Source organism: Haplochromis burtoni, unplaced genomic scaffold (genome assembly GCF_018398535.1).
Source record: "Haplochromis burtoni strain Fernald_Lab_line unplaced genomic scaffold, NCSU_Asbu1 Contig_783, whole genome shotgun sequence".
NCBI classification, from domain to species: domain Eukaryota; kingdom Metazoa; phylum Chordata; class Actinopteri; order Cichliformes; family Cichlidae; genus Haplochromis; species Haplochromis burtoni.
Window position 1 is genome coordinate 140,443 of NW_024583144.1, and position 21,758 is coordinate 162,200.

General features: G+C 42.9%; 2 protein-coding genes across 5 annotated transcripts in view; both read left to right on the top strand.

The window, feature by feature from the left end:
- The window catches only part of cep43 (centrosomal protein 43), a 38,645-nt gene extending 23,736 nt beyond the window's left edge, over positions 1–14,909 (top strand). Inside the window, exons 6-19 of one of the 4 annotated variants that reach the window (XM_005950449.3) lie at positions 401–457; positions 550–620; positions 722–783; positions 888–949; positions 1,071–1,133; positions 1,841–1,888; positions 2,731–2,894; positions 3,378–3,452; positions 4,681–4,749; positions 5,498–5,607; positions 5,863–5,928; positions 8,663–8,696; positions 14,579–14,666; positions 14,741–14,909. In XM_005950449.3, the coding sequence (XP_005950511.1) occupies positions 401–457; positions 550–620; positions 722–783; positions 888–949; positions 1,071–1,133; positions 1,841–1,888; positions 2,731–2,894; positions 3,378–3,452; positions 4,681–4,749; positions 5,498–5,607; positions 5,863–5,928; positions 8,663–8,696; positions 14,579–14,666; positions 14,741–14,821 (1,050 nt within the window). In that variant the 3' untranslated portion in view covers positions 14,822–14,909. The remainder of the gene's footprint in view (positions 1–400; positions 458–549; positions 621–721; positions 784–887; positions 950–1,070; positions 1,134–1,840; positions 1,889–2,730; positions 2,895–3,377; positions 3,453–4,680; positions 4,750–5,497; positions 5,608–5,862; positions 5,929–8,662; positions 8,697–14,578; positions 14,667–14,740) is intronic. The other 3 variants (XM_005950451.2, XM_005950450.3, XM_005950454.2) reach the window with 3 other exon arrangements.
- Positions 14,910–17,662: 2,753 nt separating this feature from the next.
- ccr6a (chemokine (C-C motif) receptor 6a) overlaps positions 17,663–21,758 on the top strand; it is an 8,734-nt gene continuing 4,638 nt past the window's right edge. Inside the window, exon 1 of the mRNA XM_005950446.3 lies at positions 17,663–17,949. The gene's annotated coding sequence lies outside the window, so the exon portion shown is untranslated. The remainder of the gene's footprint in view (positions 17,950–21,758) is intronic.

Genomic DNA, 21,758 nt, shown 5'->3' on the forward strand with positions numbered 1-21,758 from the left:
AAGAAAGAGAAACATAATTAATATAACAAAACATTTTAGAAAAACCACACAATGCTACTATGTGCGCGCCTCATAATACCAGTGTTAGGTTTAACCAAATGATTAATGAATTATATTAATGAAGAATACTGCAAAGCAAAATAATAAAGTGAAAAATGGACTAATTTACCCCTGTGTGGCTGCTGCCATCACAATAAGGCGTGTGTTTTGTGTGTGTGTGTTTGGTTTAATCTGTGGTTTGTTTTCTGTGAGCTGCAATATAATCTCAGTCAAAATCTTGCTTCAGCTCTTTGATCACTGAGCGTGCTCAGAGAGGTTTAGCGTGAGGTCACAGGTTCACACGTGTCACATCTGATCCTTATCAGCAAATGAACTACTTCCTTCCTTCCCCTCGTTGTAGGAGCTGACTCAGAAACAGATCACAAATGCCAATAAGAAGTTTGACTTTTACGACAAGGTGAGCCCCACACTGTACCTGTGTGTGACGTCATCAGCCATTATCCAACCACAGGCTCCATGTATTGATCTTTTGTCTTTGACCCCCGGCAGGACCACAGCGGCTCAGTGCTGAGAGAAAATCTGAAAAACATCTTTACTGATTTGTTCCCCGCTGTGAACAAGTAGGTTTTACTTCCTGTTTCAGACAGTGAAGAGGGACACGGAAAGAGTCTGAGGATGATGACAATGATGATGAAGGTTAATCTGTTTGTGTGATCTACAGGAACTTGTTGGAGAGGTTCGTCACTGATGAGCTCAGAGCCTCAGACAAAGACTTCTCTACAAGTAAGAAAACGATTTTAAACCAATCACACTGATGAGAAACTCTGATGGCGCTCTGACTGATCTGTGTCTGATTGATCTGGTTGATTTGATCAATACGTTTACAGCTATAGACTTCCAGCAGTTCCTCGGGATGTACCGGCGGCTCTTCTCTCAGTGCAGGAGTGTGGTGAGACTCAATTTTTGGTTTCTGATCACATTTTATGAGTTAACGTGAAACATTTAGAGTATAAATCCGAGAAAATGCTCTTCAGAAACTCCGAGTCTCACAAGGTCTCATCTTTGTTCAGGTGCTTCAGGACTCTGATATGGGTGTGACTCATAGCCAGTTACCTGAGCAGAAAGTCAGTAAGGTACGTTTGCTCTGTCATCTGACCGGTCAAAGGTCATTCCGCTTTACTTCATCTCCCTGTATTTAAAGCTGGGTTTGTATTTTTGTTTTTTTCCCCAAACGCGACCGCCTTGAGGTGACAGTTGTTGTAATTTGGTGCTAGCTAAATAAAATAAAATTGAGTTGGATAAGGAAAGAATATTTAAAAGAATATTTAAAACACATACAGAAACAAACCTAAAAGTAAACAGTTCACTAAAGGTCAGGTTGCAGCAGACTTTAGCACATTTGTACACGATAGAAGGAAAACTGTGGGATAAATACTTCACAAAATAGAATTAGAACAGTTTAATTTGTGTTCTAACACAGTTACAGCTGCTGGCACCAAGATGAAGATGCTGATGTTAGCCTGTTAGTTCTGCTGGTAGCTGCATTGAGTTAATGCTAGCACTGATTTCAGCTTGTTAACTGCCATGTAGTGAAGATGATGGCCTGTTAGCTCTGCTGATAACCATTTAGCTGTAATGTTAAGAGCTGATATTAGCACTGATGTTAGCCTTTTAGCTGATAGCTGTGTAGTGCTGATATTAGCCTGATAGCTCTGCTGATAACCATTTAGCTGTAATACTATCCTGATAGCCATGTAGAGCTGATATAACCTGTTAGCTGATAGCCGTGTAGCACTGATGTTAGCCTGTTAGCTGATAGCTGCTATCCTGTCCTGCACAGATCCCCAGGTATAAAGGCCTCAGAGGACAAAGTCAGACAGCAGCCCAGGTAACACAATGAGGAGCAGATGAGAGACTCACTTTGTGCTATTGCTAACCATCACCATAAACAGCAGCACTTCTGACTAACGCTCCTCTCTGGCCTCCTCTGTCACAGCTCAGAAACAGGAAGCTATTCATGTTATGACTTATGTTCATCTCATAAGACATCAGCTATAATGATCACAGCTCTTCTGGTTAGGAAATAAAATGAAAGGCTCTAACTTTAAATCTTTTAATATTCAAACATCCCCAACTTTCCAGAGTACTTTTGCATCAGTCGTAGTTCAGAATAATCAGTTATCCGATTATGGGAAAATACGTTTTACCTCCTTCCCCTCACTGCTGTATTTCTCTTGATTGGCGGACTTCAGGAAGCCTGCTGAGGGGCAGTACACTAAGCCTGTGAGCGACAGCATCTGAATTCACCAGACACTATCACTGCCACCATAAACCTAGTTTATTCTGTGTTTATGTGATAAAATGGCTTCTTCCTGTTCGCATCTTTAAGAATAAAAGCTGCAAAAGAGTACACATCTTTATTTTTACTGATTAAATAGATTTGTTTATTTCTGAATGAAGACGTGAACATTTTTCTAACTTGTGTTGCTGCCTCTTTAAAAGCTTGTATTGTGAAACATACAGGAAGTTCCCGGCTGCTGAACATCAGCTTTTGTTTGAGACCTGCAGCTGATTATGATCAAATCTAACTTTTCTGCTCTGAAACACTGTGACCTCGTTACTACAGCTTTAATCGGCCTCCACATCTTCTACTTTACCGCGTCTTCATCACCTGCTCACCTCCAGTCTGGGGTGCACGGTGTGATCTGAACTTGTCATGTCGCTGCTTAGGACTCAGAACGCTCTCTGAGTAAAGGAGATTTCCAGCAGAAGGAGGAGATCTCTGCCGACAAGAGGGAGCGCCTGGACCTGGACCTGGAGGAGGAGGAAGACCTCGATGAAGGAGATTCTTTCTTTGACGACCCCTTGCCCAAACCGCAGAAGACCTATGGCTGGTGAGCTTGGCTGACCTTTGACCTCTGAGTCAGTGTGAATTTGTGGGTCAAACGTATTTCCTTTCAGCTTCAAACCACAGTAGTTATCCTTCCCCCTCACATTTACCCTCCCCTCCAAAATAAAAGGAAAATTTCCAGAAAATATTTGCTGAATCCAAAAAAGGAAAATAATTTTAAGATTTTCTTTCCTACAAATTGTTTCAATAAAATAAATGTTGCAAACAATCTGAACATTTTGATACATGCAAACATGTTGTAATAGAAAACTGAATTTTCTGCATTTAAAAGAAATTGTTCCAGCTTTCTCTCTTTCATTTCACACCTGAATTTTATGGGGTTATATTTGTGCCACTATTTTGAAATAGTGGCAAATAGTTGCACAAAAATAACACCATAGAACTTTACCTGTCTGTGCTGTTCACACCTGTGCTGTGTCTGAACGTGCTCCCTGTCCTTCCTCTCCTCCTTCTCCTCCTGCGGTAGTGCCGTCCCTGTGTTGGAGGAGAGTCTCTCTGGCTCCAACGTGTCCTCCATGAGACGAGGCAAAAGTCTGAGCGAGTGAGTGTGCACGTCCCGTCATGCCCAATCAGAGGAGCTGTACGTTCTTTATTTAAAGAACTTTATTGAAACAGATGCGCAGAGACCAACACAGACACACTTCACTACAGACTGCGTAAAGAATCGTTGTTGTTGTTGTTGTTGTTGTTGTTGTTATTATTATTATTATTATTATTATTATTATTATATATAATTTAGTTGTATTTGTTCTTAATGAGCAGATTTTCACTGAAGTGTCTCTGTGCTCTGGGCTGTTTCACTGACCAGCTGATGAATGCAAACATTCAGATTTATCCAGGATGATGATGATTGGCTGGAGAGTTTCCTCCATGGTGGGAGCGATCCTGTGTTTCTAACAGCTTGTCAGGAGGCGTTCAGAGCTGTGAGCTGGGGTTTGAATGTGGAGCAGGATCACGGTGTTGGTGTTCCCTAGATGGACTGGGTGTGGATTGAGCCCTCTGTGGCTGTGACTGAGCCCTCTGTGGGTGTGACCGAGCTGTCTTTGTGTGTGTGACTGAGTTTTATGTGGGTGTGGCCAAGCTCTATGTGGGTGACCTCCCGTAGAGCGTGACGCAGGTCTCAGCTCAGCGTTTGTGATGAAAGTGGAGCAGCCGGAGTCTGGGCAGCACCTGAAACCATGTCAGTCTGATCAAACAGTTTTTAGATCAGTGATCGATCAGCAATGAGCAGATGTTATTGATCTCCCTGCTCCCTGTCTACGTGACGGGCTCTGCACGCTGCTGCCCATTAATAGCAGGGGGCGTCACACCCACAGATGGACACAGAGATACAGGAATGACACTCGTGTAAGCACCGCCTGACGGAGCGACCACAGAAACACTTGCCGAAGATCTCCCTGCTCTTACCTGTGCCCGCCCTGCTGTGCCCCGTGTCACGTGTTGGGGAAGGTAAACTCGGAGCTGCTCGCCTGTCCGCCTCATTACGCGTGAGTTAAATCAGCATCCCTGTTGACGCCAGTCCCGTGGACTAAGCTGTACTCAGCTCAGATTACAGTTTGATGGTGGCGATGTAAAACTTTATTGACGTTTGTGGAGAAAGTGGGTCACGGGGGAGCTCCAAGCTTCTCTTCCTCCTCTGCTCATGACTCCGAGGGCGTTTAACAGTTTTCATGGCTGATTACGTCCTCCTCAATAGAAGCTCAGACTTTGATGTTCACTGACTCCTTTCTTTCCTTCTTTTCTCCTCTTCCTCTTTCTCCTGGCTTTAGCCTGTCTGTGCTGGCTGCTGACTCAGAGGGCGAGCGAGACGAGCCTCTCTCTGATCCCTCTGAGCTCAGGTGAGCTGCAGGTGCACCTCTCTTCATGTGATTGGCCACTGATGAATCCTTCCAGGTGAAGCAGGTCAGCATCAAACCTCTAGGCTTTCCTCTCTGCTCTGACATTTTGGTTCCTCTCGTGAGCACGAAAGTGTTTTGATAAACCGTTTTTATATTCCTGGAACTGTCTGATGTCAGAGAAAGGGGATCTCCTTACATAGTCAAATGATTTATAGGCTTCATTAATAGGTCAGATTTGAGTTTCAGGGATGACTTTAGAAATCATAAAGACAGGATAAACTGATTAAACACCATGTTTTCTGTATTTATTTTTGCCTTGAAGCTGTTGCTGGCTTCTCTTTGTCATTAATCAAGTGCACCCCTTTCGGTTTTCAGTCAGACTCTTGCTGACTTAACAGGAGTGTTTGATCTGTGCAGAAAATGTAAAATCTACGAAAAGTTTCTGAGTGTTCATATTACGACCCCTAAGGTTTATCTCCTGACCTGGTGAAGGGCCATGCCCCACAGCATGGGAACCAGCAGTCTGAACTGTGCAGCTGTAGGCGGAGCTGATAGACCAGCCGCTTTACAACCCTCCTCTTCTCTCGCTGTTTCTGGTCCATGTTCAATCTGCTGTTTGATGCTGTCTGCTCTGGTTAGGTGGAAGAGAGGATGTCTAATCTGGGGGGTGGAGTGGGGGGTGTCTGATTAATTTGACTTGCTGGACTGTCTGTCAGGGTCTTCAGACTTTGCTGTCTCCTCTCCACAGGAAGGGGGAGGTGTCTGGATCCAGGGGGAGTCAAGGAGGGTCGCTGGAGGGTCAAGAAGGAGGAGGAAAAGGACAAAGCAGCATGTCGGAGCCAAACCTCAGCAGGAACGGTCAGTTTGATTTCTCTCGGAGCGAGTTTGGGTCGAGTGTGTTTCTGTGAGGTCACCTGATCTTTAACAAACTGATTGTGATCCTGGACATGGCCGTTCTCTGTGGACTCCAACTGGTATGGTTGTGTGTTTGGATGTTCGTGTGGTTGGATGGTTGTGTGGTCTGGTGATGTGGAACTTCCTGTTTGATCTGGAGCAGTCTCAGTCACGCTGTTGGTGCTGACAGATAAAATGGAACTCGTGATTTCTCTGCAGGAGCATCTCAGGACAAAGACAGAGGCTTCAAGGCTCCAAGTGACAGAAGTGGATCTCTGCACTTAGGTAGGATTCAGGGCTGACACGCAGCAGGTTCAGATCACATAACACAGAGTACATGAAACATATATAAAACACGTTAACAATATATGACTGGACAAACACCCGAACAAGGTCAAAACTCCTTTTTATAAAATGGTTTTCTAACCCGATTGGTTCTCTTCTAATATTGTCCCAATCTTTATGTTTGGTAATTTAGTCTGTTAACTACAAATATCTCTAATGGTCCCCTGGGGATAAAGCATATTTAGCCTTTAGCTCGGCAAAACTTTTAAGAGTATTCTTTTCAAACAGCTGATTGACTGTAATCAGTTCTTTCTCCGCCCACCTCTCAAAACTCCGATCTGACAATGATGGAAGGAACTCAACATTTCCATTTATGGGAACAGCTCGACATGATCAAATTCCCTTTTAGCATTTTTAACACTTGGTTCCAAATCTTTACAGTATACTTGACCCATGGATTAGTTATTAAAAAATTTTTCCCGTGATTGTGGGTTGAGAAATGGGAGACTCCGAAGGGAGATACCTGGTAATGAATACTCTTCCATAGATACCAACTGCATATCTGAATCATGAATAATCCAGGCAGCCATTGATTTTAATTGAGCTGCCCAATAGTACATTCTGAAGTTAGGCAATTTGAGGCCCCCTTTATTCTGCAAAATAAATTTAGATGTAATGCTTTGTAATAATTTGAATGCAGACTGTGGGATCAAAATGGGTTGGTTCTGAAATAGGAATAATAGGTGTGGAAGCGCCTTGAGGTGACTGTTGTTGTGATTTGGCGCTGTATAAATAAAATTGAATTGAATTGAATTATTTTTATTCTCAATAATATTAAAATTTCTATAAACAAGGTCTTAAGAAATCTGTGAAAGAGTGGTGATTTATAATTAATAAGAATATTCATCCTTATACATTCAGTCCTCCCCATAAGAGTGAGTGAGTTTGTTTACTTCTGAAAAACATTCAGAAGTAAACAAATAAAGAACATTAAGAACAGTAGCTTCCACGTACTCGACTGAATTCAGAACAACCTGAGTAATCCAGACCCCGGTGTATCCAGGGCGGAGGGTGGTGACGAGTCCTCCGAGGGGGGAAAACACAATGTGTTACGTCGTCACTGTTGCCCGCTCGCAGATCGGTTCATTGCGGCTATATAAGTGGAGAATTGGTATCTACTTGTGTGTGCACATTCCATCCACTGAACAAGCAAAATTTGGTTACCTTTTCCTAACATTTATGTCCAAGAAAAACTAAAATGAACTCGGCAAGAGTAATATCTCAGTGCTCCATAAAGACATTTTTCATTTCTGAATGGAGAGGGTCATACCTGCCCTAGTTCCCTCAGCTGACCATCGGCACCGGGATAGCTCCGCTTCCATGCACTCCGTCTGGTCGACTCGCACTTGTATCCCCAGCTCTTGAAGCTTCAGCAGGGCATCCATCAAACTTGAGAACGTCTTCTCACCACCATCCTTGAACAGTCTCTGTTTTGCTGGAAACACACACTTGGCTCTTATGTTTTTCAGATTTAATTGCTTTACTGCATCTCGTACCAGTGCTCTCCTCTTTTGCAGTTCCGGGGAAAAATCATGGTCAAAATATATCTGTGTGCCCATATATAAGACTCGCTTCTGATCCCAGGCTTGTTGTAGGATGGTCTCTTTCACAGAGAAGTCCCAGAATCTGACCACCAGCGAGCGCGGTGCTGACAGGGTTCTGGGGCTTAGCGGCGAGGGCTCTGTGTGCTCGCTCTATTCCAATCTCAGTCTATATTGCATGTCCTCGCATCGTGCAGTGAGATCCATTTCTCTATGCAAGAAGTACCGGAGGGCTCGTTTATGGCGCCTGGTGGAGTCTTCGCTGTCACCGATACGCTCCTCCATCTCCGTTGTTCTGTTTTCCAGCTTTGTCATATCTTCTCTCAGATTCTTGACAGACGCCTCCAGTCTTGTCAGAGCTTGCTGTGTTTCCATATGCCCGTCTTTGTTATCTTTTCTTATCTTCTCTAGTTCTGCTAGTATCCTCGTATCTGCATCCCAAGTGCTAGCAGTAGCATTAGCATCTGCATTCAAGGACAGAGTTAGTTGCGTCAAATGCTCGCCTTTATCTTTATTTTGATCCTGTTTGCTGGATCCCTTGCCTCTCAGGGACGATGCCATGTTGGTTAGAATGGAAATTGCAGTTTTAAAAACTGTAGTTAGGAGTATTGTATTAATCTGGACGGAGCTCGTTCCTTATGCTGCTTGACTAGATCATGGCGTCAACGGAAGTCCCATGGTGTACTCCTTTAATCAATCAGATGCTGCGACCAGTCAGATGAGTAGTGGATCCACATCCGCACATCAGAATAATCTTTCTTTGTCTGATACTCTGTCTGAAACTAGCTGCTTTAGCTCCTTCCCCTTCACAAAATGTTTTCCTGATAACTGCCTCCCCCCCCCTTCTGTGACATCATACAGGTGCAAGATTAAAAAAACAATTTATTGATGAAGTTCAGATGAGCCTGAGCTCGCACACCTTTAGCTGGTACTGACAACTTCCTGTTTACACAAGTGTCCACCGCAGGAACAGGAAGTGAGCAGTAGCAGCGCATACAGCTAGCTGTATGTTCTTCCTTGCTCAATGACAGAAACATAAATAAAACGCAAACAAACAAATAGGTCCTCAACCACCCTGACTCTGAACTGGATGAAGTCAGACGATTAACGAGATTTTCACTTTTTTCCCTCAGATGACGAGGTCGAGTACGACGACGACTTCAACAGGTACGTACCAGTGTGTGAGTTTCTCTCTCTCACACACACACACTTGTTTTTATTCACGTCCTTTTTATTCACGAGCATTCAGAGGGTCTGATGTTCCTGTGATATCTGTGAGTCGAGCACTCACACTTCGAAGGTGCTGCTGGATCTGCTCCACGCATCATCATCATCATCATCATCATCATTATTAGTAGTATTATTATTATTGTTATTATTATTATTATTACATCAGAGCGTTTTTTCTACGGCATCGTGTTTGTACTTTATTACTTTAGTACTTTATTTGATCTTTCACTGGGAAATCCAGCCTGCTCCGGATGTCTGATGAAAGTCCAACCCCGAACACAGCTAACGTCAGTCATAGCACCATCTAGTGGCAAAATGAAGTTATGTTTCGTAAAAGCGTGTTAGACCAGAGTGTCTGTGAAGGTTCTCAGTCATCCAGGTCATCGTAGTCAAAGGAGCTTGCAAAGAAAAGCGTCTGGACTTCTTTAAGTTGCTTGAAGACGTTTCACCTCTCATCCGAGAAGCTTCTTCAGTTCTAAGGTCAAATGGTGGAGAGTCCCAGATATAAACCTAGTGGGAGTTTCCCCCCACAGAGGGACAAAAGGACCCCCTGATGATCCTCTAATCACCTGAGCCAAGGTGTGAAATTGGGTGCGGGCCCCAATCAGCCAGAGTTTCAGGTGGGTTCATTGTGAAACCTGGCCTCACCTTGTCATGCGAATTCCTGAGGTCAGATGGCCCAGGATGTGAGTGGGCGTTAAGGCGTCTGGGAAGGGATCTCAAAACTGGATTATAGATGGCAGAGAGTTGGTGTCGTAAACCCCGCCTCTGTTCAAAGATGGTCGCTCACAGTGGACATAGATGGCTTCTTTCACTCCTCTTTCAAACCATCTGTCCTCTCTGTCCAAAATGTGAACATTGGCATCCTCGAAAGAGTGACCTTTATCCTTAAGATGCAGATGGACTGCTGAGTCTTGTCCTGTGGAGGTGGCTCTTCTGTGTTGTGCCATGCGCTTGTGAAGTGGCTGTTTGGTCTCTCCAATGTAGAGGTCTGGGCATTCCTCGCTGCACTGTACAGCATACACCACATTGTTAAGTTTGTGTTTTGGCGTTTTGTCTTTCGGGTGAACCAGTTTCTGTCTGAGTGTGTTGCTGGGTCTGAAATACACCGGGATGTCATGCTTGGAGAAAACTCTCCTGAGTTTCTCTGATACACCGGCTACATAGGGGATGACAATGTTGTTGCGTCTGTCCTTCTTATCCTCCCTCGCTGGTGTCTGGTCTTCTTTTCTGTGCCTCTTTGCTGACTTTAAGAACGCCCATTTAGGATAGCCGCACGTTTTGAGTGCTTCCTTTACATGTGTGTGTTCCTTCTTTTTCCCTTCAGGCTTAGAGGGAACATGTTCTGCCCGGTGGTGTAGGGTCCTAATTACTCCAAGTTTGTGTTCCAGAGGGTGATGGGAGTCAAAGAGGAGGTACTGGTCCGTGTGTGTGGGCTTCCGGTAAACTTCGATGTTGAGTTTGCCGTTCTCTTCAATGTGCACAGCGCAGTCCAGGAAAGGCAGACAGTTGTCCTTTGTGTCTTCCCTGGTGAACTTGATGTTTTTATCCACAGCGTTAATGTGCGCAGTGAAGGATTCCACTTCTTGTGTCTTGATTTTGACCCAGGTGTCTCTACTTGTAAGTGGTACCCAGACCACTGGTACAGATATGTGGATGACACCTGGGTCAAAATCAAGACACAAGAAGTGGAATCCTTCACTGCGCACATTAACGCTGTGGATAAAAACATCAAGTTCACCAGGGAAGACACAAAGGACAACTGTCTGCCTTTCCTGGACTGCGCTGTGCACATTGAAGAGAACGGCAAACTCAACATCGAAATTTACCGGAAGCCCACACACACGGACCAGTACCTCCTTTTTGACTCCCATCACCCTCTGGAACACAAACTTGGAGTAATTAGGACCCTACACCACCGGGCAGAACATGTTCCCTCTCAACCTGAAGGAAAAAAGAAGGAACACACACATGTAAAGGAAGCACTCAAAACGTGCGGCTATCCTAAATGGGCGTTTTTAAAGTCAGCAAAGAGGCACAGAAAAGAAGACCAGACACCAGCGAGGGAGGATAAGAAGGACAGACGCAACAACATTGTCATCCCCTATGTAGCCGGTGTATCAGAGAAACTCAGGAGAGTTTTCTCCAAGCATGACATCCCGGTGTATTTCAGACCCAGCAACACACTCAGACAAAAACTGGTTCACCCGAAAGACAAAACGCCAAAACACAGACTTAACAATGTGGTGTATGCTGTACAGTGCAGCGAGGAATGCCCAGACCTCTACATTGGAGAGACCAAACAGCCACTTCACAAGCGCATGGCACAACACAGAAGAGCCACCTCCACAGGACAAGACTCAGCAGTCCATCTGCATCTTAAGGATAAAGGACACTCTTTCGAGGATGCCAATGTTCACATTTTGGACAGAGAGGACAGATGGTTTGAAAGAGGAGTGAAAGAAGCCATCTATGTCCACTGTGAGCGACCATCTTTGAACAGAGGCGGTGGTTTACGACACCAACTCTCTGCCATCTATAATCCAGTTTTGAGATCCCTTCCCAGACGCCTTAACGCCCACTCACATCCTGGGCCATCTGACCTCAGGAATTCGCATGATAAGGTGGGGCCAGGTTTCACAATGAACTCACCCGAAACTCTGGCTGATTGGGACCCACACCCAGTTTCACACCTTGGCTCAGGCGATTAGAGGATCATCAGGGGGTCCTTTTGTCCCTCTGTGGGGGGATACTCCCACTAGGTTTATATCTGGGACTCTCCACCATTTGACCTTAGAACTGAAGAAGCTTCTCGGATGAGAGGTGAAACGTCTTCAAGCAACTTAAAGAAGTCCAGACGCTTTTCTTTGCAAGCTCCTTTGACTACGTGTTAGACCAGAGTTTAGACATTGACAGGAAAAGTAGTTTGTGTTTTTTTTTGCATGGTAACCACTGATGTGCATGATGGATTAAATCAGTGTTTGACGTCACAGCTGTGATTTTTGCAACGTTTTTGCTGCTCCCAGATTTCAGGGATTTTTAAATGTTTCTGCACAAAGTAAGCTCGCATCCAAACAGGTTTTAACTGACTCTTATTCAAGTTTTGAACTTCTGTGGTTTGAAGTGGGGCATCCTCGACCGACACTTGTCACAGCAGTCTACAGACCTCCAAAATACCATAAAGATTTTATCAAAGGCTTTTCAAATTTTTTAGTAGGAAATGTCCCAAATATTAATTGTTGGTGATTTGAATATTCATGTGTGCTGTTCTTCAAATCCACTGGCCAGAGACTTTTTTACCCAGTTTGTGTCGGGACCAACCCATAAACAGGGTCACTCTCTGGATCTTGTGCTGTCTCTAGGTCTACCAGTCTCAAACATGGAAATATGTGACGTGTTTTTTTTCTGACCACTGTCCCGTTGTGTTTGACATACTTTTATCCTATTGCCATACTAAATTTTTTATTCCAACACCCTGTATTTAAACCATCTGCAACAGGACAATTTTCTATTGCTTTTAAAAAAGTGTCAAGAGCAGATTGCATCGGCTTTTGATTATAAATGCAAAATTGTTCTTGATTAGATTGTCCCGTTTAAAACTTTTTTCATTCAGCCAAATGAGAGTGCAGGTAGGCTGAACGTAAGTGGGGAAAAAAGATGGGTTGCAGGTGTCTTTCCTGATGCTGAGAGACGTCCTGTCTAATATCAGGACATTGTAAAAGCAGAAAAATCAAAGTTTTTTGCCAGTATTATTGAGAATACCTTCAACAACCCCAGGCTTATTTTCTCAACCATTGACTCTGCCCTGAATATTTCTCCTGCTTCCCACATAAATAGTTCCACACGAACTTGTGAAAGATTTTTGCATTTTTTTTTTTATAAATAAGATAAAACATCTTCGATTTATGACCGCCCTGCCTTCACATGACATTTTTGCAATATTCATCTGATTTTGATCAGTTTGAGCGTGTGTGTTTTGATCAGGTGGAAGAACTTTGTAATGGCATAAAGACATCTTGTCCAAATGATGTTGTTCCAACACATTTCTTAAAAAAAGATTTTTAAGGTTGTCAGTTCTGACATTTTTAATAGCCTTAATAGTCTTAAATCAGGTGTTGTGCCAGCTTGTGCTTAAAAAAACCTAATCTTGATTCCTCTGTTCTTGCAAACTTCGGGCCTATTTCAAAGCTCCCATTTCTGTGAAAAATTTTAGAAAAGGTTGTATTTGTTCAGCTGCAATCTTTTCTATATGGTCACAATGTTCTCAAGAGGTTTCAGTCTGGTTTTAAAGCTTTTCATAGCACTGAAACAGCACTTGTAAAAGATCGTTAAGAACTTTTAATAGCCACTGTCTCAGCTGTGCTTTTGCTTTTGGATTTGACCGCTGCATTTCATACTGTTGACCACAACATCTTAATCTCTCGGTTGGAGCACTGCGGCATCAAAGGTACTCCATTAGAGTGGTTCAGATCTCATACCTCTGTGATAGGACTTTCTCAGTGAAGATTGGAGATTTTATTTCTTCCACAGCCCCCTTTACTCGTGGTGTTCCCCAGGTTTGTGTACTGGGGCCAATTCTATTCTCTATCTATATGTTGCCTCTGGGTCTTATTTTCAGGAAATGTAATATTAGTCTTCACTCCTATGCCGACGACACTCAGATCTATCTTTAGCTAAAGAGAAACAGTTCTGCCTCGCTAGAACCTTTATTTCAGTGTCTCGTCGAAGTTGAGGCCTGGATGGCCTCTAATTTCCTTAATTTCAACGAAAATAAAACTGAAGTGATCGTTTTTGGACCAAGTTGCAATTCTAGAACCTCACATTTTAATTTTCAGTTTAAAACCTTTTATCAAATCGCATGCTAAAAATTTGGGGGTTATATTTGACAATAAGTTCACCTTTGAGAAGTAGATTAGCTTAGTTGTACAGCGGTCTTTCTTTAAACTGAGGCTTTTATCCAAGGTGAGATCTTTTTTTGTCTTTTAAAAACCTAGAACGGGCAATTCATGTTTTCATCCTATCCCAACTGGACTACTGTAATTCTTTATATGTAGGCATTAGTCAGACTTGTCTTTCAAGGCTCCAGCTGGTCCAGAATGGCGCTGCTTGTCTTTTGACACGAACGAAGAGAAATGAACATATCTCCCCGGTGGTTGCCTCGCTTCACTGGCTCCATGTACGTTTTAGAATCAATAAACAAAAACCTTGGTAACTTATGAAGCACTGAATGGATGGCCCCAGGGTATCTGTCAGACCTACTGCAGCCTTATACGCCCCCTAGAGCTCTTAGATCGGATAATCTTTTGCTCTTGGGCACACCAAGGTCGAGGTTGGTTTTTGGAGGTGATTGTACATTTGCAGTCGTGGCATCTAAATTGAGGATTGATTTGCCTCTCCACATTAGACTGGTTCCTACCCTCAACCTTTTTAAATCCTATCTTAAAACACATTTCTACTCACTGGCTTTTAGTTCTGCATGAGAGTTATTTACTTATTTATTTGTTATTAGCTGTTTGGTATTGATGTTAATTGATATTGCTATTTTATTGTGTAATTTGTATGTTTGTACAGCACTTTGGTCAACACCACTGTTAAAAAGTGCTATATAAATAAATAAATAGAAATAGAAAGTAGTTGAAACCTTCCACACCTTTACAGCAGCTGTTCAGATTCAGCTCGAAGGAACAGAGGACAGGTGTGTTGCTGACCGCAGTGCCACAGAGCCACTGTCATGTTTTGCGTTAAAGTGATATCTGTCCTGCGGTCAGGCTGGGCAGGTGGAGGATTGTCTCACTTTTTTTTTTCTTCTATTTGTTTAGTCACCGCTCTGAGTTCTCCAAGAGCGAGCTGAGCATCGGCGAGGAGATCGAGGAGGTTTCCATTGAGGGCCCCGACCACAGCGACAAGGTGAGACCATGCCCCTGCAGCTCCACCTGTAGCTCCACTTGCAGCCTCAGGCTCATTTCTGTCTCTGTCCACAGGTGGATGAATCCACTCAGGACGTCAGCATCTCCCAGCTCAGTCAGAGTCATGGAGTTGACTACATGGAGGACGTGAGCTGAGCCTCCCATCATGCACCTCTTCTTTATATCCTGATATTTAAGCTTGTACAGTCTCAGTGAAGAATAAAGCTCTGTGTTCATAAATCAATACATCCTCCCTGGGTTTTACTCTGTGTGTGTGTGTGCGTGTGCGTGTGCGTGCGTGTGTGTGTGTGTGTGTGTGCGTGCGTGCACATCAGTGTCTACTGTCTGTCTACTTTTTACTATCATGACCGTTGCTCAAGGGGTTGGGAAGCGCATCTGTAACCGGAAGGTCGCTGGTTCAATCCCCGGGCTCTCTGTCCTGGTTGTTGTGTCCTTGGGCAAGACACTTTACCCTACTGCCTACTGGTGTTGGCCAGAGGGGCCGATGGCGCGATATGGCAGCCTCGCTTCTGTCAATCTGCCCCACGGCAGCTGTGGCTACGAATGAATAGTGGCATTGTAAAGCGCTTTGGGTGCCTTGAAAAGCGCTATTCCAATCCATTGTTATTATTATTCAATGAGTGTTTAACATCGCTGTGGACAAATTTTGGCCCACTAGTCTTTACCCAGTAAGCTTTAGGTCAGGAACTGATGATGGCCATCAGAACCATGAATTCCGCTCTGTACCAGAAAATGGTCGAAGGCAGAATTCATGGTTTGTCCTGAAGCTGCAGTGTTAGCAGACCATCACACTACCACCACCATGTTTGACTGTTGCTGTGATGTCTTTATGAAATGCTGTTAGTTTGCCGCAGGACTCAAATGCTTCACAAAGTTCAGCTTTTGTCTCGTCAGTCCACAGAATATTTTGATTCCGTTTTATTTATACAGCACTAAATCACAGCAACAGTCGCCTCACAGCACTTGATATTGTAAGGTAGACCCTACAGTAACACATACAGAGAAAAACCCAACAATCATATGACCCCCTGTACACTTTGGCAACACTGGGAAAGAAAAACTTTCTTTTAACAGGAAGAAACCTCGGGCAGAACCAGGCTCAGGTAGGGGCGGCCATCTGCCACGAACGATTGGGGTGAGAACAGGATAAAAGACATGCTGTGGAAGAGAGCCAGAGATTAATAAGTATGATTCAGTGCAGAGAGGTCTATTAACACATAGTGAGAGAAGAAGAAACACCCAGTGCATCATGGGAATCCCACACCTATTGCAACATAACTCATGGTCACCTGATCCAGCTCTAACTATATACTTTAGCAAAAAGGAAAGTATGAAGCCTAATAAAGTTTAATTCTAATTCTAATCTTAAAAGTAGAGATAGTGTCTGTATCCTAAACCCAAACTGGAAGCTGGTTCCACAGAAGAGAGGCCTGAAAAGGCTCTGCCTCCCATTCTACTTTTAAATACTCTAGGAACAACAAGTATCCTAAAAGTAATAAATGCATGAACTAGTTTTTCACCGTCACTCTGAGACAGGATATTTCTAATTTTAGAGGTGTTACACAAATGGAAGAAAGCAGTCTTACATATTTGTTTAATATGTTCATTGAAGGACATATCCTGGTCAAAAATGACTCCAAGGTTCCTCACAGTGTTACTGGAGGCCAAGGTAATGCCATCAAGAGTAAGAATCTGGTTAGATACCATATTTCCAAGATATTCAGGGCCGAGTACAATAACCTCAGTTTTATCTGAATTAAGGAGCAGAAAGTTAGCGGCCATCAGGGTCTTTATGTCTTTAAGACATTCCTACAGTTTAACTAATTGGTGTGTGTTATCTGGCTTCATGGATAGATAAAGTTGGGTGTCATATTCATAGCGAAAATGTATGCTATGCATTCTGTTGATACTGCCTCTAAATGAAAGACTAAATGAATATCATTGGTACTGAAAGTAGTTGTAGGTAATGTTACATCTGAGATGATTATGAGTCATTTTTTTTTCACTTTTTGTCAGCCTGGCTACAGTGCTGAAGAGAAACCTCGAGATGTTCTTATTTTCTTCAATCAGTGATGAATAGTAAGATGTTCTGGCTTTGAGGAGGGCTTTCTTATAAAGCAACAAACTATTTCTCCAGGCTCGGCAGGTCTGTCCTCAGGGTGTGTGCCGCATTACGGAGGGAATCTTCCTTTTTACATCTCTATTGAATATTCACTCTGCTGCTGTGCATGATGGATGTCAGCCTTTCTTTTACAGATATGAACGTGGTAATGACTCTTCTCCCTCCCAATAAAGAATAAACCTGCAGGCCTATGCGAGCTTATAATGATGTTCTTAGTTATACACGGGCAAAGCTTACTTACAGCATGTGCTTGTATGTAAATATAATTACACTGTAATTTTACAGAAAATCTAAACATGTAATGATTGTATAGACTGTGTTACTACATGTTTCTGACACGTCTGTAATTCTGAGCGGTCCATGCAGAACTATATTAAAGCTGAGAGTCTGAACGTCACTGATGGTCTGAGAGTCATCTGAGGTGAAGCAAAACTACAAACAATAAATCATGTGTAATGCTGCTATGGCACTTTTAACCCCCCATAGCACGAGAGGAACCACAACAGGAAACCGACACAACAGATAATACAAAAATGATTTTTATCAGCAAACACACACACACACACACACACAGCCTTTAATCTTACAGCAGCGACCCCCAAATGTTATAATGCTCTGTCTCCACAGGAGATATAAATAAAGTTCAGTGTGAGTAAAGACGAAGTGACAAGACCTTGAGCAGAAAAATGGAACAATTCTGACTTTAATTTTATTTTTTTTATTAAACTGTGAGAGGAAGCTGAGACGAAGAGCTGACATCAGTAATGTGTGCTGAGCCGGACACACACACACACACACACACACACACACACACACACACACAGAGGGCAGGGTAAAGAGGAAGGCTCGCACTGGGGTTTCTCACTGCTTCGTAGTTCTCTTTCATTGCAGCGCTTAGTGTTTGTTGGATGCTGTGCAGCTGCATCATCGCCCTCCTCATCCTTGTCCTCACCTGTGTGGCCTCAGCAGCCAGCTTCATCATCCACCGCCACACCTGTGAGTTTTCTCTGACTGGAGTTTTTGCTGTAGCGCTGACTTGAACGGTCAAACCCCAGCTTCTCCGCATTGCTCTGCAGGCTGTTTCAACATTTCAGGCTGGAAACAGAGGCTGAAGCTCAGAGGTGGCACTTTGAACCTTCAGGTGTGTTTTTCCTGCTTTTCAATACAGCATGAGAGAAAGTTTGAAGTTAAACTCTGTTAAATGATGTAATGTGTGATATTTTTTAGATAAGATCAGGTGTGGTGCAGTGAGGCGTTTTCTGTTGATCGAATTGATAAGACAACGTTTCCCTCTGAATGGCACGTTCTGTCAGCTGCTCGCATGAGCACAGAAACCACACAGTAAATTCCTCTTTACTGCATCAACAACAAAGTTTAATCAAAGAGAAACTGAGTCCATCAGCTGTGCAGCATCTCTGCAGCTCAGAAACATCGTCGTTAAATCACTGCAAGATAAAGTTTGTGCTTGCTGGAAGAAGAGGTTGCCGTCAGATGCAGGTTAATGATTGTCAACAGAAACATCAAAGCAGAAAATATCATGTTTATACTTTATCTGATTTTTAAACTTTGAAAAACAAAGAAATAAAAACTGTTAAAATCAATTTAACACGTTTTCTGGAGCCTGAACTTTTCCACTTGTCCGAAACGCTCAATAACCTCTGGCCTACCCAAATGTGGGTGAGTGGCTACTCTCAGAAGGACTAAGTATAAACGTGCGAGCCCAGGCAAGCTCCAAGCTGTCATGAACTGCCGGCTCACATTTCTCCACAAGCAGAATAGAAATCTTCCCATGAGCCTCGGCGGAACGGCGATGCGGCATCTGTGTCGTGCAGGTTAAACTGATCTTAAAGGAGAAATAAATAGTTCCTCAAACACCTCGGGTTCCTGCTCTGCACTTCTGCTCCCAGGGCCCTCGGCTCTAATTTGTCCCCTCAGACTTCCTGTATTTCAAATGTCACCTGCGGGGAAGCGAAAGGTCCAGAAGACCTCAGACGATTTCATCCACCACGCTGCCCCAAACATTGGACGTGCGAGTGGTGGGAAACGGCCACTTCTCGTTTGTGTCTTTCTGTCACCTGCTCAGGTGTTTGTGAATTAACTTCCTGAAAACCAGCAGCTGATCTCAGGCCAGCATTGAGCACACCTGCCTGCATACTCCAAATAATCTATTACATTTCCCGTCCTGTGATTAATGGACTGACTGAACTTTATTTAAGGCACAAACACACCTGTCAAATCAAAAATCAATTAAAAACACAATAAAAATATAAAAGCAAGACTTTCAGATAAATATAGTTGCATTAATTTAACATGAGAAAATAATAAAGATAAAAATAAAAACTGTAGACTACATGAGACTATATTCAGTTTAGTTTTATTTATACTTTTTATTTATACCAAATCAGAACAAAAGCTTAAAAACACAATAAATAAATACAGTTATATTAATTTAACCTATGCAAATGATAAAGAATTATAATAAAGAAAAGAAGACAATACAAAATAAACCAGACTATTAAACAAAATGAAGTTTAAAAGAAAACTAAAGGTATAAAAATCAAATATGAAGAATACAATAAAATACAGCAAACTGCAGAATAAATAAATTACACAAAGGTAAAAATATAAAGATATAAAAATGAAAATACATCAAATAAAAATGAAAAATGAAATTACATTAAAAAGATGATAAATAAAAGTTACTTTTCATTACTTTTGCTCACACTGGGTGATTACAGCTGGTAACATGAAATGAACTTGACTTGTGCCTTGCATTCATACAGCATTTAGTGACATTTGGACTTTTATTGATGACTAACTGCAGCTAAAGGTTAGGAGGAAGTTCTCTTATTTACAGGAAGTACATCGATAAAAAAACACACCTGAGCCTGTCAGTTAGACACACACCTGGCTCTTTCGGCTCGACTTTAATCTTTGACGCTCTCCGATGCATCCATCGGAGTATGAATGTGTGCAAATGTAGTTAGACAGCACTCAGTTTAGTGTCAGTGCTTGTGAGAATGGGTGTGATTGGGTGAATGTGGCATGTTGTATAGAGCGCTTTGAGTACTCCGGGAGAGTAGAAAAGCGCCATATAAGAATCAGAATCAGTCCATTTGATATGAAGGTAAAAATGCGAATATGTGAAGAAGAAGATAAGAGGGGTAGGTGTTTGTTGGCTGCGGATTGTGGGGGAAGTAACCAGGGGGGAAACCATGCATGCACGAAGTGGGTCACTCGCTGTTTCTGACCTCTTTTCTGCAAACTTCCTGCAAAAGCTCAAACACCTGAAATGGCGTGACGCGCATACCATTGGCACTGCAACAAGCATGTCTTCATCTGAGTTTACGAGCAGCAGCAGCTCAATGTAACCGGTCTCTGCACCACTTTCACACGTTTAACATGTCAAAGTCCCGTTTAGGTTTCAGGACTCGTAGCTCAGCGGGGATGAGTCAGATCAAGAGCAAGCGCTGAAATCTGGAGGCTGTAAAGTGTGTCACTCATTAACATCTCAAAGCTTTCTGTGACTGACACTGTCTGTTTTCTCTTTGCAAATCAATCCAGACTTTCCTCAGAAGCTGTTTCCAAAAACATCTCACTGACAGACACCTCAGTCTGTGCTGTAACCAACACTTACCATCAGCCTCACATTGAGCTCAGAACCCAAACGAGGGCCAGGAGCCTCGCAGAGTTCTGCCTAGTTTACAATGACACAACAATGATCACATCACAGTGCAGGAACATGAACATGACACATGCAGAGAACAGCAACGGCAACATGAAAATGAGATAAAACTCATTCTTCAGATTCTTAAGAGGGAGATTATGGGAAAATGGGAACATTTAGAGCATTCAAGTGGACAATGGGACGTTTTAAAGAAATAAGCTTACACCCACTGTGAAGCTTTGTCACTGTGTTTGCATCAAAGTCACCAAAAACAGTGTTTAAATTAATGAATAAGAAGAGTCACTGTGGTATTTTGAAATGCTGTTTCATCAGCCGGAAACATGCCTGCTTCAGGTTAAAGTTATGGTAATAGTGTGGCACTTAGTTCTTGGAGTTGGTAATTTAGGATGACGTGTCTGGGATCCACAGGCAGTTCTGTGGATTTCCAGCTCAGGCTGCTTTCCGCTGTCTCACAGCCTTGGACAGTGAACTCATCTTAGTGCTCCTAGAGTTTCACTGCAATAAAACGCTGGTGTTAAAAAGAAACACTGTGCTGGTTTGAGTCGTTTCTCTCTGATAGACTCCAAAAAACAGAGTTGTCATCACACACAGCGTTAGTCATGGAGACCCACAGGTTTCAATGCTGCGACCAATACTTATTCACATCATACATGCATGAGAAAGAGAGAAGGAAGAGCAGGCTAGAATTAAAGGGTGGGTTTGAAAACAGTAGTGAGACTTGCTGTGATGGATAGTTTGAACATGTGCAGAGGGAGACTGGATATATTGGAAAAAAGATGATGAAGATGGAGCTCCCAGGCAGGAGGAGAAGAGGAAGACCTCAGAGGAGGTCCATGGATTTAGTGAAGGAGGAGATGCAGAGGGTTGGTGTGACAAAGGAGGATGCTTGGATAGGAGAAGATGAATGCACATGATCACATGGCTAGAGAAAGGAGCTGAAAAACAACAAGAAGAATTAAATTCTCTTGTGCATTACCATTAGAAATATCCTGTCTCAGAGTGATGCTGAAAAACTAGTTCATGCATTTATTACTTGTATAATACTTGTTCTTCCTTAGGCTTCAAATTTTCCTTTTTGCTAAAGCATATACAGGGAGTGCAGAATTATTAGGCAAATGAGTATTTTGTCCACATCATCCTCTTCATGCATGTTGTCTTACTCCAAGCTGTATAGGCTCAAAAGCCTACTACCAATTAAGCATATTAGGTGATGTGCATCTCTGTAATGAGAAGGGGTGTGGTCTAATGACATCAACACCCTA